The sequence below is a fragment of the Haliaeetus leucocephalus genome, unplaced genomic scaffold (assembly GCF_000737465.1).
Source record: "Haliaeetus leucocephalus isolate CR32 unplaced genomic scaffold, Haliaeetus_leucocephalus-4.0 Scaffold184, whole genome shotgun sequence".
Taxonomy (NCBI): domain Eukaryota; kingdom Metazoa; phylum Chordata; class Aves; order Accipitriformes; family Accipitridae; genus Haliaeetus; species Haliaeetus leucocephalus.
Genome location: NW_010972620.1, coordinates 11,009,367 through 11,022,972, shown reverse-complemented (window position 1 = coordinate 11,022,972; position 13,606 = coordinate 11,009,367). Strand labels below are relative to the sequence as shown.

At 59.1% G+C, this 13,606-nt stretch overlaps 2 protein-coding genes across 2 annotated transcripts in view; one reads left to right on the top strand and one right to left on the bottom strand.

Moving 5' to 3' along the window:
- Positions 1-294, bottom strand: part of PGAM1 (phosphoglycerate mutase 1 (brain)) — a 2,807-nt gene extending 2,513 nt beyond the window's left edge. The window contains exon 1 of the mRNA XM_010565006.1: positions 240-294. Coding sequence (XP_010563308.1) covers positions 240-294 — 55 coding nt within the window. The remainder of the gene's footprint in view (positions 1-239) is intronic.
- Positions 295-807: 513 nt separating this feature from the next.
- RRP12 (ribosomal RNA processing 12 homolog (S. cerevisiae)) lies at positions 808-10,915 on the top strand (the record flags this gene model as incomplete). Its single annotated transcript, XM_010565005.1, has 33 exons — positions 808-1,065; positions 1,159-1,242; positions 1,486-1,562; positions 1,747-1,852; positions 2,014-2,130; positions 2,245-2,383; positions 2,696-2,823; positions 3,124-3,222; positions 3,295-3,386; positions 3,464-3,575; positions 3,746-3,843; positions 4,003-4,117; positions 4,386-4,528; positions 4,723-4,844; positions 4,999-5,063; positions 5,174-5,336; positions 5,436-5,590; positions 5,967-6,034; positions 6,231-6,324; positions 6,532-6,690; positions 6,812-6,892; positions 6,975-7,080; positions 7,216-7,323; positions 7,414-7,571; positions 7,917-8,008; positions 8,121-8,279; positions 8,424-8,596; positions 8,735-8,851; positions 9,184-9,233; positions 9,523-9,601; positions 9,840-9,907; positions 10,305-10,387; positions 10,592-10,915. Coding segments are annotated over 33 exons (3,771 nt in total), but the record flags the coding sequence as incomplete, so codon positions are not given.
- Positions 10,916-13,606: the final 2,691 nt, after the last annotated feature.

Below are 13,606 nucleotides of genomic sequence, written 5' to 3'. Positions count from 1 at the left end.
GACGAGCCTTTGGGTCGCCAGCTCCCAAGAGCTGCGGCGGGGGGGGGGGACCCGGAGCCGCTGCCCCCCGAGCTGCAGCCCCGGGAGGGAGAGGCAGCAAACCGGGGAGGAGTGCCGAGCCCGCGGCGTAACGCGTGTGTCCTCCTTACCTTCGCCGTGACACCGGGCCTGTGGAGTGAAATGGGACACGGCCTGTAGCAATGCCTGTCACCCTGCCGGGGCCCGGTGCGAGGCCTTGCCCGCAGCCGCCAGGATACAGGCTGTCCTGGCTGTGTGACCTCTCGGCAGGCTCATGGCCGGAGCAATTCGGGCTCCCAAAAGCCCACGGCCACACCTGTAAGTGCTGCTGTGGTGTCTAGTGTGGAGAGAAATGTGACAGAGACTCCCATTCAGAAGGCCGCATGATGGGGAAGACAAACCTCATAGCATTGCTATCCGTGAGGGGCTGGATTTCACAGCCCTGGCTGCTGTTGGCCAAGGAGATCTTTCTCCTGCAGATAAAGAAATGTGTCTTGCAGCACGCACTGTCCTCTTGCAGCTGGTTGCAAGCTGGTGTCTGGGACTTGGAGGGACATGAAGCGTGTGCCTTGGCTGTCTGGTTGCTGGACTGTGTCCTGGTTTGTTTTCACAGGAATGAGGAGCTCTTTCCAGTTATTACTGTGCTTTCTGCCATCAGGGGGAAGGAGCATCTCTGTCCCACATGCTGCAGATGAGCTCCAGCCAAGCTGGTCTGGCAGGGAGGGGAGGGGGGGTGGCCATGGGGGGTTTTGGGGTGAATGGCGGAGCAACGCAACTTCGCTGTTCTGAACATACCTCTTCATCCCGGCAGAGAGAAGTAACTTGACGGTGGATGCGGTGAAGCTGCACAATGAGCTGCAGTCGGGGTCCCTGCGTTTGGAGCGGACGAGTGACAGCGCTCAGCTCCGTATGGAGGACGATGATATTGGGGAGGCTGCCACAGAAAAGTCCTCTGGCACCTTCCTGAGCGGACTGAGCGACTGCACCAATGTCACCTTCAGCAAGGTGCAGCGCTTCTGGGAGTCCAACTCTGCCGCTCACAAAGAGGTATGGGCAGGAGCAGGGCTGGGGCAGTCCAGTGGGGATGGCCCCCCAGATGCGAGGCTGAGGGCGCTGACCTGCTCCGCTTGCTGCTTGTAGATCTGTGCTGTGCTGGCAGCCGTGACGGAGGTGATCCGCTCACGGGGGGGCAAGGAGAGCGAGACAGAGTACTTTGCTGCACTGGTGAGTGACAGTCATGGGGAGGAGGCGTGAGGGGAGTTGCTGTTGGCAGCATGGGTGGGCTTGGGAGGGTTGGTGGAGGAAGGTGGTGTGCTCGTAGCTGAGGCCCTGGGTGTCTTTCTTCAGCAGAGATACTGTTGGGCTGCTTTTGATTTCTCTGCTTCCCTTCCCAAGGGTTGGGGTTGGGGAAGGGCTGGCTTGGTGTGAACTCCTGTTCCCCCTCGCTCACGCATCCTCTGTTCCCAGATGACCACGCTGGAGGCGGTGGAGTCCCCCGAGTCGCTGGCTGCTGTCGCCTACCTGCTCAACCTCGTCCTAAAGCGGTGAGCAGCTGGCAAAGGAATGGGGAGAGTTACCTAGCCCCATCATGAAAAAGGGGCTGGCGCTGTCCCCCTTGCTGAGCTGGGGAAATGACCCAACCAGGGCAAGCTGGGCATGTGGTTCCCTGTGAGACTGCCACCGGCTGCCTGCTCCTCGCACCGCTGACATGCCTTCTTCTCCCGGCAGGGTCCCAAGCCCTGTGCTCATAAAAAAGTTCTCAGACACCTCAAAAGCCTTCATGGGTATCATGTCCTCGCAGGCCTGCAGCAGCTCTACCTCTGCCCTGCGATGGGTGAGTAGCCAAGAGACAGCCAGCCATGCCAGCTCTGCCTAGGATTCTGCTGAGAGCTGGGGTCAAGGCTGCTGCTGTAGCGTGGTGCTGGATGCTGGCCTAAGGCCATTGCAGTGTCTCTGTGGGGTGATGCTAACGTCCTTCCTGCTCCCTTGTTATAGGTCCTCTCTTGCCTGGCCACGCTGCTGCGAAAGCAGGACTTGGCAGCTTGGAGCTACCCCGTCACCCTACAGGTTTATCACAGCTTGCTGAGCTTCTGTGTTCACACCAAGCCCAAGGTGAGTGCCTGGTGCCCCTGGCGAGGGATGACACTGCCTCTGGGGCTCGTTTCTGGGGCTGGCTGTGCTCCTGGGGTCTATGGCTTCTACTGACCTGGGCTCTCCTTTCCCAAGGTGCGGAAAGCAGCGCAGTACGGCGTGTGTTCTGTCCTGAGGGGCAGCGAGTTCATGTTTGGAGATGCAGCCCCTGAGCATCACCCTGCGGCACCCTCCACCGCCAAGTTCTGCGTGCAGGAGATTGAAAAAGCTGGAGGTGTGGGGCACTGGAGCAAGGGGTCTGCAGCTGAGTGTGGGGGGCCCTGCAGCCATGGAGAATAAGGACTTGAAGGGAAGAAGGGAGGGTGTAGCACCCTGGATTGCTGGGGAGGGTATGAGATGCCTCTGGGGCACCTAAGGTGTTTTGGAGGGTCCTGAGCCATCTGTCTGTTGCTCTGCTTTCCCCAGAAGTTGGGGGGGTGTTCACCCCAGCTCCATGGGTCAGCCCCAGCACTGTCATGGGGGCTTTGCCTCAGGCGGGGCTTTGCCATGGGGTACCACAGGCTCAGACATTGCTTTGCTCCCACAGGCACCAAGGAGGCGACCACCACCCTGCATGTCCTAGCCCTGCTGCGGGACCTGCTGCCCTGTTTCCCTGCGGCCGTGGTGAAGACCTGCTGTGAGACCTTGCTCCGAGTCATGACCCTCAGCCACGTGGTGAGTGTCCCCATGCCAGGGATGGCAAGGGCAGCCGCTTTGCCCCTCGGCTGTGCTCTGGAAGGGCTCGAACCCCCTCAGCTGCCAGCTGGGAGCCTGGAAATGAAGGATACAAATGTGGAGGAGCTTGGAGCTTGGGGCAGCTGGTGCTTGCTGGCCTGCCTGCTGTGGAAGAGGGAGGCTGAAGATGGGGCACAGTCGCAGCAGTGCTGGGCTTGCTGGGGCAGACCCCCCTTTGGGATAGGGGGACAGTGGGTGCAAAGCAGAGCCCCCCAGCTCCTGACACCGTGTCCTTTGCAGCTGGTGACAGCGTGTGCCATGCAAGCCTTCCACAGCCTCTTCAGTGCCCAGGCCAGTGTGGCCTGCCTGCCGGCCGAGCTTAATGCCCAGATCATCACCGTGAGTGTGGGGTGCCACTGAGGGGAGGGATGGGGCTGCCAGTGCCACAGCACCCACCCTCTGCTTCCCCAGGCCCTCTACGACTATGTACCCAGCACGAGTGACCTGCAGCCGCTGCTGACCTGGCTGTCCACCATGGAGAGGGCACACGTCAACCTGGGCAGGTGTGGGCAGAGACCACGGCTGGGCAGGGGGAGAGGCAACCGCTTGGTCTCTCACTTGCCTGGTATCTTTTCTCTAGGCTGCAGAAGGACCTGTGCTGGGCTCACCTACCCCGGCTCTTCTCTGCTGCCATGAACTGCTTCCTCTCCCCACACTCCCAGGTGGTGGCAGCAGCAGCACAGACCCTGGAGGTACCGTACCACACACGGGCACCATCCCAGTGCCCGCTGCCCCACTTGGCTGCTCTGGTCCTCCTGGGGGGGGTTTGGGGCTTGCTGAGGGGTGGTGTGCCCCTCTGTACCTGCCAAGCTGGGGGATCCGTGGTCCAGTGCTTTCCCATTTTCCCTGTTTGCCCTTGCAGGCCCTCCTGAGCGAGTGCATTGCTCCCCACATGGAGGACCTGGGCACTGTCTCTGCATCTGCCCCAGCCCCTGCCGCCTACCTGTGCAAGATGTTCAGGTGAGGAGCGTTGGTGTGAGAGAGGCTGTCCCCGTGGGCCCGGCTGAGCTCTGAGCAGCCTTTGCCTGGTCCCCAATGGGGGCTGGCAGGCCTGGTGGGCACCCTGATCACTGCTGGGTCAGTCCCTGCCAGCGTGACTGTCTCCTCTCTCCTCCCCAGATCAGTGGAGGAAGGCCTGACGTACCGTTTCCATGCGGCATGGGACGAGGTGCTGCGGGTGCTGGAGGTCTTCTTTGAGACATGTGGGAAGCAGTGCCACCCCATCATGAGGAAGGTGAGCCAGGCTGGGAGGGCACAGACTCATCCATGGAGGCGGGTGGGGTGACGGCACTGCTCCCTGGGCTGCATTGCCCTCTCCAGCTGTGGAGTGGGGCCATGCCAGTGCCCGCTGTCCTGCCCCTGTGTGGGCAGGGTGTGCGCAGCTCTGGGACTCGGCACAGGGATGCACAGGGCAGCTGGCATCCCTGGGCAGGCATGCTGAGTGACACATGCCAAACCTGCCTCCATGGCTCCTCTGTGACCATCCTGCCCTGTCCCCACAGTGTCTCCGTTCCTTGTGTGACCTGCGTCTCTCCCCACACTTCCCCTATACCACTGAAGTGGACCAGGCAGTGGGAGCTGCCGTGAGCACCATGGGCCCTGAGGTGCTGCTGGAAGCTGTGCCCCTGGAAATTGACGGCAAAGAGTGAGTACAGTCATGGGGTAGCAATTTTGCAGCAGTTTGTTACGTTCCTGTTCAGTCCCCATGCAGTGCTGGAGGTGTTTGGCTCTGCTGAGCTAACCTGTGCCCAGCTTTGTGGCTGGGTGGAGGTGCCCTGTGCCCAGGGGCTGATCCTGGCAGTGCCCCATGCTCCCCTGACCTGTGCCTTCCCTCCCCAGGGAGACACTGGATTTCCCCCGCAGCTGGCTCCTGCCAGTGCTGCGGGACTACGTGCAGGGCGCACGGCTCAGCTTCTTCACCAGCTACTTCTTGCCTTTGGCAGCCACCCTGAAAAGCAGAGGTGAGGAGGGTGGCACGGTGGGGGTCCCAGCAGGTGCAGTCCTGCACTCCTGAGAGCCCTAGGGTGCTCTGTGGAATCTCCCTTCCCTCCTCTGGTGCAGAGCAGGGCTTTGCCACCTCTGCTGCTCTGCTCATCTCCCCACTGTTGTCTGCAGCCCTGGAGTTTACCCAAGCTGGGAAGAGCATGGAGGCCAAGATCTATGACACATTGCAGTGGCAGGTAACGAGGAGGGTCCAGGAGCTCTGCTGTGGCATAACCGTGGTGCCAGGCTGGGGATTGGTGACTTGGGCAAAGGGTGCTGGCCTCCCACCTCTTTCTTTGCCTTCCAGGTCTGGACCCTGCTGCCTGGCTTCTGCACCTGCCCCACGGATGTGCTGGGAGCCTTCAAGGGGCTGGCCCGCACCCTGGGCATGGCCATCAGTGAGCGCCCAGACCTCCGCCCCACTGTGTGCCAGGCCTTGCGTACCCTCATCCACAAAGGCTGCGTGACAGGTTGGGGGGGAGACAGACCCTTGTGGTGGGTCCCTGTCCCCTGCGGTGACCCAGAAAGGGGAGATGCTGATCTGTACTGCCCTGTCATCTTCTCCCTAGATGCAGAGCGGGCGGAAGTGGGTCGCTTTGCCAAAAATTTCCTGCCGATCCTGTTCAACGTGTACAGCCAGCCCGAGGAGGATGGGGGCAGCAGTGCTCAGCGCCGTTCCGTGCTGGACACTGTCCGTGCTTACCTGACCATCACTGACCCCCAGGTGAGGGGGTCTGGGGCAGTGGGGCACAATGTGCTGGCTTGGGCCAGCATCTCCCAGCTGGACCTAGTCTGATGGTGCTGTGGTGGGTGTCTGACCAGAGAGGAGAGGAAGAAGGAAGCTGAGCAGAGAGCAGTCTTTCCTGCCCTCATGGGGAGGAAGCCCTTCCCAGCTGGCAGTCTGGGATTTCCCAGTCTTGCAGCCACATCTGGCATGTCATGCATCAGCCCTTTGTGAATTTGTCGAGCTCTTTTTGGACCTGCTGGTGCTTCTGGTCTCCACAAAGTCCTGTGGCAAGGCATTTGCCACGTGGATTGCAAACTTGTAAAAGCACTCCCTTCAGTCAGTTCTGATCCTGCTCTGTGTACTTGCCCTGCAGATGGTGTGTGGGTTCCTGCAGAAAGCCAGCATGAAGCTGACTAGTCCCGAGAGCTCCGAGTTTGCCAGGTAACACTCGGGGGCTGGTGCTAATGGGTGAAGCTGCCAGCTTCCTCCTGGTGAGCGGCACTAGGGTACTTGTACTGTCCCGTGTGGGATGGGCCACTCTTATGCATCCGATGAGATTCACAACTGGAGTCCCAGCTTGGCTGGGCAGTGTTAGTGGTGCTGCAGTTATCCACCTGCGTGTCCTTCTCTACTGCAGACTCTCCATCCTGGATCTGGTGGTGGCAATGGCACCCTACGCTGATGAGCAGTCCTTGGACTCCCTGTACCGCACCATCCAGCCTTCCCTCCAAGTGAGTCAACCCCCAGCTCTGACAGGTGCAGGGGCTGCAGTGGGGCACCTTCTGCTTGCTGCCAGCTTGGACCAACACTCTGGGGGGCTGAGCAGCTGCTATAGGGGACAGGTCTCTGCTGGGTGGCATGGGGTGCTGTGGGGGTCTCTTCAGACACCATGGTGAGGGGCTGCCTTGACAGCAGGGGCTTGTTGGTTGTCCCTGCAGAGCAAGGAGCGCAGCATGCAGAAGAAAGCGTACCGTGTGCTGGAGGAGGTGTGTGCTGCCCCCCACGCCCCCTGCCAAGCCTTCGTCCGCTCCCACCTGCAGGATCTGCAGGCAGCACTGCTGGACTCACTCAAGAGCGCAGCGTCTCCGGCCAAGAGGGTGAGAGCAAGGGCCTTGGTGGCGGACCTCAGCCGCTGCTGGGAGGGGATGGGGGGGGGTGCCAGGGGCAGCTGGGTGTGCATCCCTGGGTGTACCAGTGCTAGGCTGTTCCTTTCCCCAGCCCCGGCTGAAGTGCCTGTTCCACATCGTGAAGCAGCTCTCTGCGGAGCACGAGCCCTTCGTCACTGCACTGGTCCCAGAGGTGAGCATGGTCCCTGGGGGAACTCAGCTAGTTCTGGCTGCAGGGGTGGCAGCAGTGACGTGACATGGTCTTGTGCCTCCAGGTCATCCTGTGCACCAAGGAGGTGTCAGTGGGGGCCCGCAAGAATGCTTTTGTGCTGCTTGTAGAGATGGGGCATGCCTTCATCCGCTTCGGGCCCACCCCCCAAGGTGAGCTCCTGCTCCACTTGTTCAGCCCCCCAGCCCCTCCAGCCCAGGGGGATCGGACCCATGCCCGGCACCCCGCTGCCAGGGATGCTGCTGGGCAGGGGGTAAGCACAGGCCTGAGTTGTCCCCCTCTTGCAGAGGCCATGCAGCGGTTCCTGCTTCTGGTCTATGCGGGGCTTACAGGCTCAGTCACCATGATCAGCTGTACAGTCCTGGCGCTGACCCGCCTGTTCTTTGAGTTCAAAGGTGAGCAGGAGAAGGAGGTCTGGGAGGTCGAGGGCAGCACAGGGTGACAAAGTGGGTCCCGGTTGTGGCTGAGCCCTGCCACGGTTGCAGATCACCTGGAGCTGAGCGTGGTGGAGCAACTCTTGCAGAATGTCTGTCTGCTGCTGGCCTCCCGCACGCGGGATGTGGTGAAGGCAGCCCTGGGCTTCCTCAAGGTCACGTTGCTGCTGGTGGACACCAAGCTGCTGGCTAAACACGTCCAGGCGATGGTGAGATCCCACACAGGGTGCCCCAAGGAGGGTGGCGGGGTAAAGCTGGGGCTGCCTTGGGCAGCTGGGGAGATCTCCAGCTGCACCCTGCTTCTGCCTGGGAGCCAGGGGTACAACCTTGATCTCAGTGGCTGAGAAGGCAGTGAGGAGGTCCGTCTCCTGAATGCTGGCATGGACTTGCTATGGAACTGGCTTTGCCAAGCAGGGAGACCTCTCCACAGCCCTGCCTGTGGTGGGCATGAGGAGACGGCAGCAGGGTGAACAAGGTGGCCGTGCAGGGGAAGGGTGGGAGGCTGGGTGCCCAGGGCAGGGGTGCTTTGGTCTCGAGGGTCTCTGTCCTGGCAGCTGGAGGCCGTGGGGAACCTTTCGGACGACATGAGACGCCACTTCCGTATGAAGCTAAGAAACCTCTTCACCAAGTTCATCCGCAAGTTTGGGTGAGCTGGGGGCTCTTGGGTTGCGCTGGAGCTGCGCTGGGGCAGCGAGGGAGCTCACTGGGAAGCGGTGCAGGAGGAGTTGAGCACTGACTGGTCTCTGTATGCTCCTCAGCTTTGAGCTGGTGAAGGGGCTGCTGCCAGCCGAATACCACAAAGTGCTGGTGAACATCCGCAAGGCGGAAGCCCGGAGTCGCAAGCAGCGTGCCCTGAGGCAGGCAGCTGCAGATACAGATGAAGAGGAGGCACCACCAGCACAGCCCAGAGGAGACAGGTGAAGATGGGCCAGGGGTGAAGAAGGAGCAGCCCTATCGGATCTGCTCAGCTGGTGCCTCTGGAGATGCTAGGGACATCTCCAGGGCTTCTATGTGCTGTGAGGCTTGTTCCGTTTCCATCATCCTCTCTGCCTTTTGCCCAGTATGGAGGAGATCCTGGCTGACTCAGAGGATGAGGAGGAAGAAGAGGAGGAACGACAGCAGAGCAGGGAGTGGAGGAAGCAAGCACGGCAGAAGGGCCAGGCCTGGCTGAAGGAAGGGGAAGATGATGAGCCCCTCAATTTCCTGGACCCTAACGTGTCCCAGCGGGTGCTGGGTGAGGAGCGGAGCTTTGGATGCAGCTGGGGTGGGATGGATGGGGCGGGGGCTGCTGTGATGCACAGGGGCCCTGGGGGTGCAACTGCCCCCAGGCATGGGTCCTTCCCCAGGCCCTGACTCACCTCTCTGTGAGCAGCCACCAAGCCAGGTCCCAAGCGGTCCAGAGGAGTGAGCCACAACTTCCAAGTGTCTGAGGATGGACGTCTGATCATCCATGAAGAGGAGGAGGAGGTGGACGATGATGAAGCCAAAGGTACTGCCTGGGCTGGCGAGGGGCCACGCTAGACTTGCTCTGTTACTCCGAATGGTTTTCTTCTTGCCACCCATACGTGGGTGCTTGGGGGGATGTGGGTGGAAGCGGCAGGGGTTGGTGTGGCCTTGTCACACCCAGTGGCTCTCTTCTGGGCTACTGCCACCCAGGGGAGGCAGCCCCCTTCGTCACCAGGAAGATACTGGAGGGAACATGGCCACCAGTGCTGGTTTGGCAGGGGCACCCTGCTCCTGCAGGCCACTCCAGGGGCTGGCACAGTACTGTGGCTCTCCTATGCCCACAGCCTGCACTGACTCTCTTGTCCTGTACCATAGGAGCAGACGAGGAGATGGCAGATGTGCTGCAAGATTTGGGTCTCCGCAGTGTAAGTACGGGGCTCATGGTCCTGAGGGGGTACTGGGGGAACACAGCTGTGCCAAACCCCTGCCTGCGCCATGGCAGCTGCAGCTCTGCCTGAGATGCCAGTGGGGATGCTTGGGCAAGTGCCAGCTGCTTGGAGGAATGCGGGAGGCTGGCTGGGGACAGGGACGTGCGCAGGCAGTCTGGAAGGTCTCCGGGCCCCCGTGGGAGAAAGCAGGAGGTCAAGGGGTCCATGGGAGGGCAAAACTGTAAGGACAAGCCAGCTGCAGGGTCCCCGCTACCTTCTTCTGCAGAAGAAAAGCCAGAAGCGTCAGTTCAGAGAGGAGTCAGATGATGAGGAACCTGAGGCCAGGACCTACCCTCAGTACAGAGGTAAATTCTCTGCCTGTGCCCAGTCTGGGGCTCCCCAGGGGGCCAGAACCACGTACCCATCTTGCTGGGCTGCTTCAGGGCAGCTGGAGCAGAGAACTTTGCTTGTGGGAAATGGTTACCTTTCTCTGCTGTCCTCATAGCCAAGAGCTGGAGGCAAAATCAGGAACAGCTTCCCCCGCCTGGACTGGGAAGGGGGAGCCCTGGGACCCCCTTCCAACACACATTCCCTGTTTTCCAGCTGGAGGCTCTGGGATCCACCGGCAGCTGGACAAGGAGCCAGCCTTTGGTGCGGAGTACAGATCCAAGGTGAGGGACCCAGGAGGTCACAGGGTGGGGGGGATGCTGCCTAGGGCTTTGCTGGGGCAGGAAGCACCAATTGTTTGCTGGGTGTCTGGTCCAGTAGCACCAAGGCTGGAGGGGATCTCTGCTCCAAGGGGAGTTGCCAAACACTCAGTACCTGTGAACGTTTCCAGCCCATCTTGGAGTCCCTGTCCTGCCCTTGCTGTGGCCAGTTCCTGTGCACTGCTCAAAGCAGGTGTCTGTAGCATCATCTGGGTGGGAAATCAGCTCCCAGGGCCACGTGCTTAGCTGGCACCCCACTGCAACATAATCTTTGAGATGGCCGGGTAGCAGGGTTGCACCAGAATGGGACGCATACATTTCCCTGGTGCTGCATCTTTTCCCATGTCACTGTCTCCCACAGAAAGGTAAAGGTGATGTGAAGAAGAAGGGCCAGCTTGACCCCTATGCCTACATCCCCCTGAACACAGCTAGACTCAACAGAAGGTGAGGCTAGCTGGGTAGGGTACAGGGTCGGGAACAGGGCCAAAACCGGGCTTTGATCCTGCTTTTTGTATTACGGATTTTTTGTGGGTCTGGGAGCTCCCTGCCAGCCTCTGCACTGCTCCCTGTGGAGCTTGGAGCATCCCTGTGCGTTAGGTGTGCCCAGTGCCTGCACTAACCCAGCCTCCTGCTCTTTCCTCCCTGCAGGAAGCGGGCAAAAATGCAGGGCCAGTTCAAGGGCCTGATGAAGGGAGCTCAGCGTGGGGCCAAGGCTGGCCGCAGGAACCGTCTGAAGGCCCAGCGCCCCTGAGGAGCCTCAGGTGCGTGGCCTGCACCTGCCAAGGATGGACAACACCCTGTGGCCTCTGGCCACCGGGGGACTGGGGCTTTGTGAGTGGAGCAGCAGGGACTCATCTGCAGAAGGTGGCCTGTGTTTGTTTGAGACTCCCTGGGAAGCTACCCTGTTGTGTTATGGACTCATGGCCCAAGCCCTGCCCTCCTGTGCCTGGAGGAAGGTGCTGGGTTGACTGGTGCAGGGGGGTGTGTGTGTGTGTGTGAGAGAGAGACAAAGTAATGTGTAATGAATTCTCTATATTGATAAATACCCACTGTTCTTACTCAGCCCAGTTTCCTCCTCTCCTTGAGTTGTGCACACTGTGTCCCTTGTGCTCTGCCTGCTGCCCCAGTGCAGTGGGTCCTTCTGCCACTGCAGCACTGTGCCCCACAGGGCTCATGCCTGCGTCAGCCTGCGACCTGGAGCCGGAGCCCTCACCACTGCGTGGGGCTTGCCTGGGGGCTGCCAGGAGCAACACTGTGACACAGAGCAGTGAGGCAGTGCCCGTGTCCTGTGCCATCCTGGCTCTCATGCAGTAGGGCTGAGTTGTGGAGTTGGCCAAAGAAAGAAGCCAGAGATGAAGTCCTTCGCTTACAACTAGCTTTCTTACACAAACTGCCTCTTGGTAGGATCTTCTGCCCTAAACCGTGGGCCGGAGGATTTGTGCCATGGGAGGAATGTCTGCCATTTGGCTGCCACTGGTTTCTGTCCTGCCTCAGCCTGTATCAGCCATGCCTGGTTGCAGGGCAGGAACAGTTTGCTGCAAATTTCTTCAAATTGGCTGGAAAACTGCTACTGCAAATCTCGGTGCCTTGCCTTTTCACTTACCTGTGAGAGCTGAGAGAAGCCCTTTCTTCTTCTCTGACCACCTCCTGCCAGCTAAACCTGAGCAGCGCAAATAATCCTGGACCTTTTTAGCTCCCAAGCCATCTCAGGTTGGCCTGAGCATCTGTTTTTGCCCAGTTACTTCTGCACTGAGCCCAAAAGATGGTGTCTGGCCAAAGCATGCTTGAAGAGAATGGAGCTGAGGGTAGTGGATACAGGTCCCCTTGCTCACACTGCAAAGAACATGTATTTGTGAACATAGCTGGCTTTCCATTCCTCTTCTATATTAAAAAGCCTTTAGTCCTTTGTCATTTCCTACTGTGGTAGGAAATTCCTTACATGCTGGAATTGCAACGCTTCTTGGTCTCATAATAAGTTAAAGGGATTGTGCTTGTTCAGCCTCTTACTGCAGGCTTCTTTCTGGAGGCTGCAAATCCAGTTTTGTGGCTCTTGTGCTTTTTGTTTTTTTCCAAGATCCTTTTAAAAGCCTGGAGGTGGAGGAGGAGCTCTTGTACTGGTATTGGTCCTGCCTTGTCAGGAGCACTATCCCCTCCCTGCTTCCCCACCCAAGGCTCTCACTTGCACCCTTGAGGCCCAAGGCCATGCTGAGGTGCTGCTGCTCTAATCCTGCCAGAAGGGAGCCCACAGCCTGGCTTATGGGACAGGCATCTCCAGCAGCACCTCCTGACTATGTTCAGTCATCAGGAGCTACATCCATCTTCCTCCGCTGCCTGCAGCCTTGGCCTGATGCCCTCCCTCCCCTGAGAGCAGGACAGGGGGAGTCAGGCAGCAGTCACCTTCTGAGCCTCCATCACCTGTAACATATGGTTCCAGGCCCACCATAGCTATCTGTCTTCCTGCTTTCTTTTCTCTCCTTGGAGACAAGGCCAGGAGAAGGCTGTAGCTAATTCATTTAAAAGCTCCAGATTACTCACTGTATTGTTCTTCATTTGCATGTTGTTGCTTAAATTAGTGCATGCCTGCATGGAACAGAAGAGTTTCATTAGCGCAGAGGATGGTGTTCGCCTGAGCCGGTGTCCAGAGAACAGATTCTTCTGCAACAACATCTTGTTAATCAGCTAATTAATCATGTAATGCAACAGAAACCCTTGGAGAGGAGACATCATCCTGCTTGGGGAGGCTGGCTGCGAGTCAAGCCTGCTCCCCACCAGCAGCTGTCCCTGGCAGGGAGCAGAGCTGTGTCTCAGGGGCCTGTGGGAGCCCGAGCACAGCTGTCTGCTATGGGGCAGGGCGAGGGGTGGTGTATCCTGCAGCTACCAGCCACAAATATTTTGCAGTTACCCACAGAGAAGCGCAAGACGGGAACCTGGAGCAATGCTTGGCTTTCGTTGCTCAAGCTGGGAGGTGGCTAGAGGCTATTTCTTCACCCAGCATGCTGTTAAACCATGCAACTTCTTTCCGCAGGCTACAGCAGGCACCGACAGTATACCCGTGATCAGCTACACTTGTGCAGGAAATTGTCACAAGGGGCTCTTACCCTTGCAGTTACAAGCTGCAAAGCGGGAGGTCTCCAAGTTCTGGGTTGCAGGCATACTAGGCACGCTTGAGGAGAGGCTGGCAGGACTAACAGGCTGCCCCTGGAGCTAGCTGGGTGGCCCTTGGACTGGCTGGGATAGTTGCAGATGCCCACCCTGAGCCTTAAGACTTAAAATCAGGAGGAGAAGGAAAGCATACTTGTTTCCTTACCCTAAAAGCTATCTACCTGGGTTGTGTCCACTGTGGTATGCCGCTGAGAAGGACAGATGCGCCCCGTGGGGCTGTGCCAATGCAGCATCCAGCTGGACTGTCACCTCCTCTGAGCACGCTGCAGTGCCTTTGGGGCTCCCCAGTTCAAAGTCAGGCTTCGGCACAGACCAAGGTGCAGGGATGGGAAAACCCTCCTGGGGGCAGCAGTATAAGAGGAACCTTGGTGTTTATGCTAAAATGATTGGCAGTGAGATAATTAAGTGTGGAAGTTTAAAATGCCAAGGGACCACTCCAGCTGAAATCTAGTCAATTAAAAAAATGTCACATTAATTCCTAGTCCCCTCAGCACTCTGATC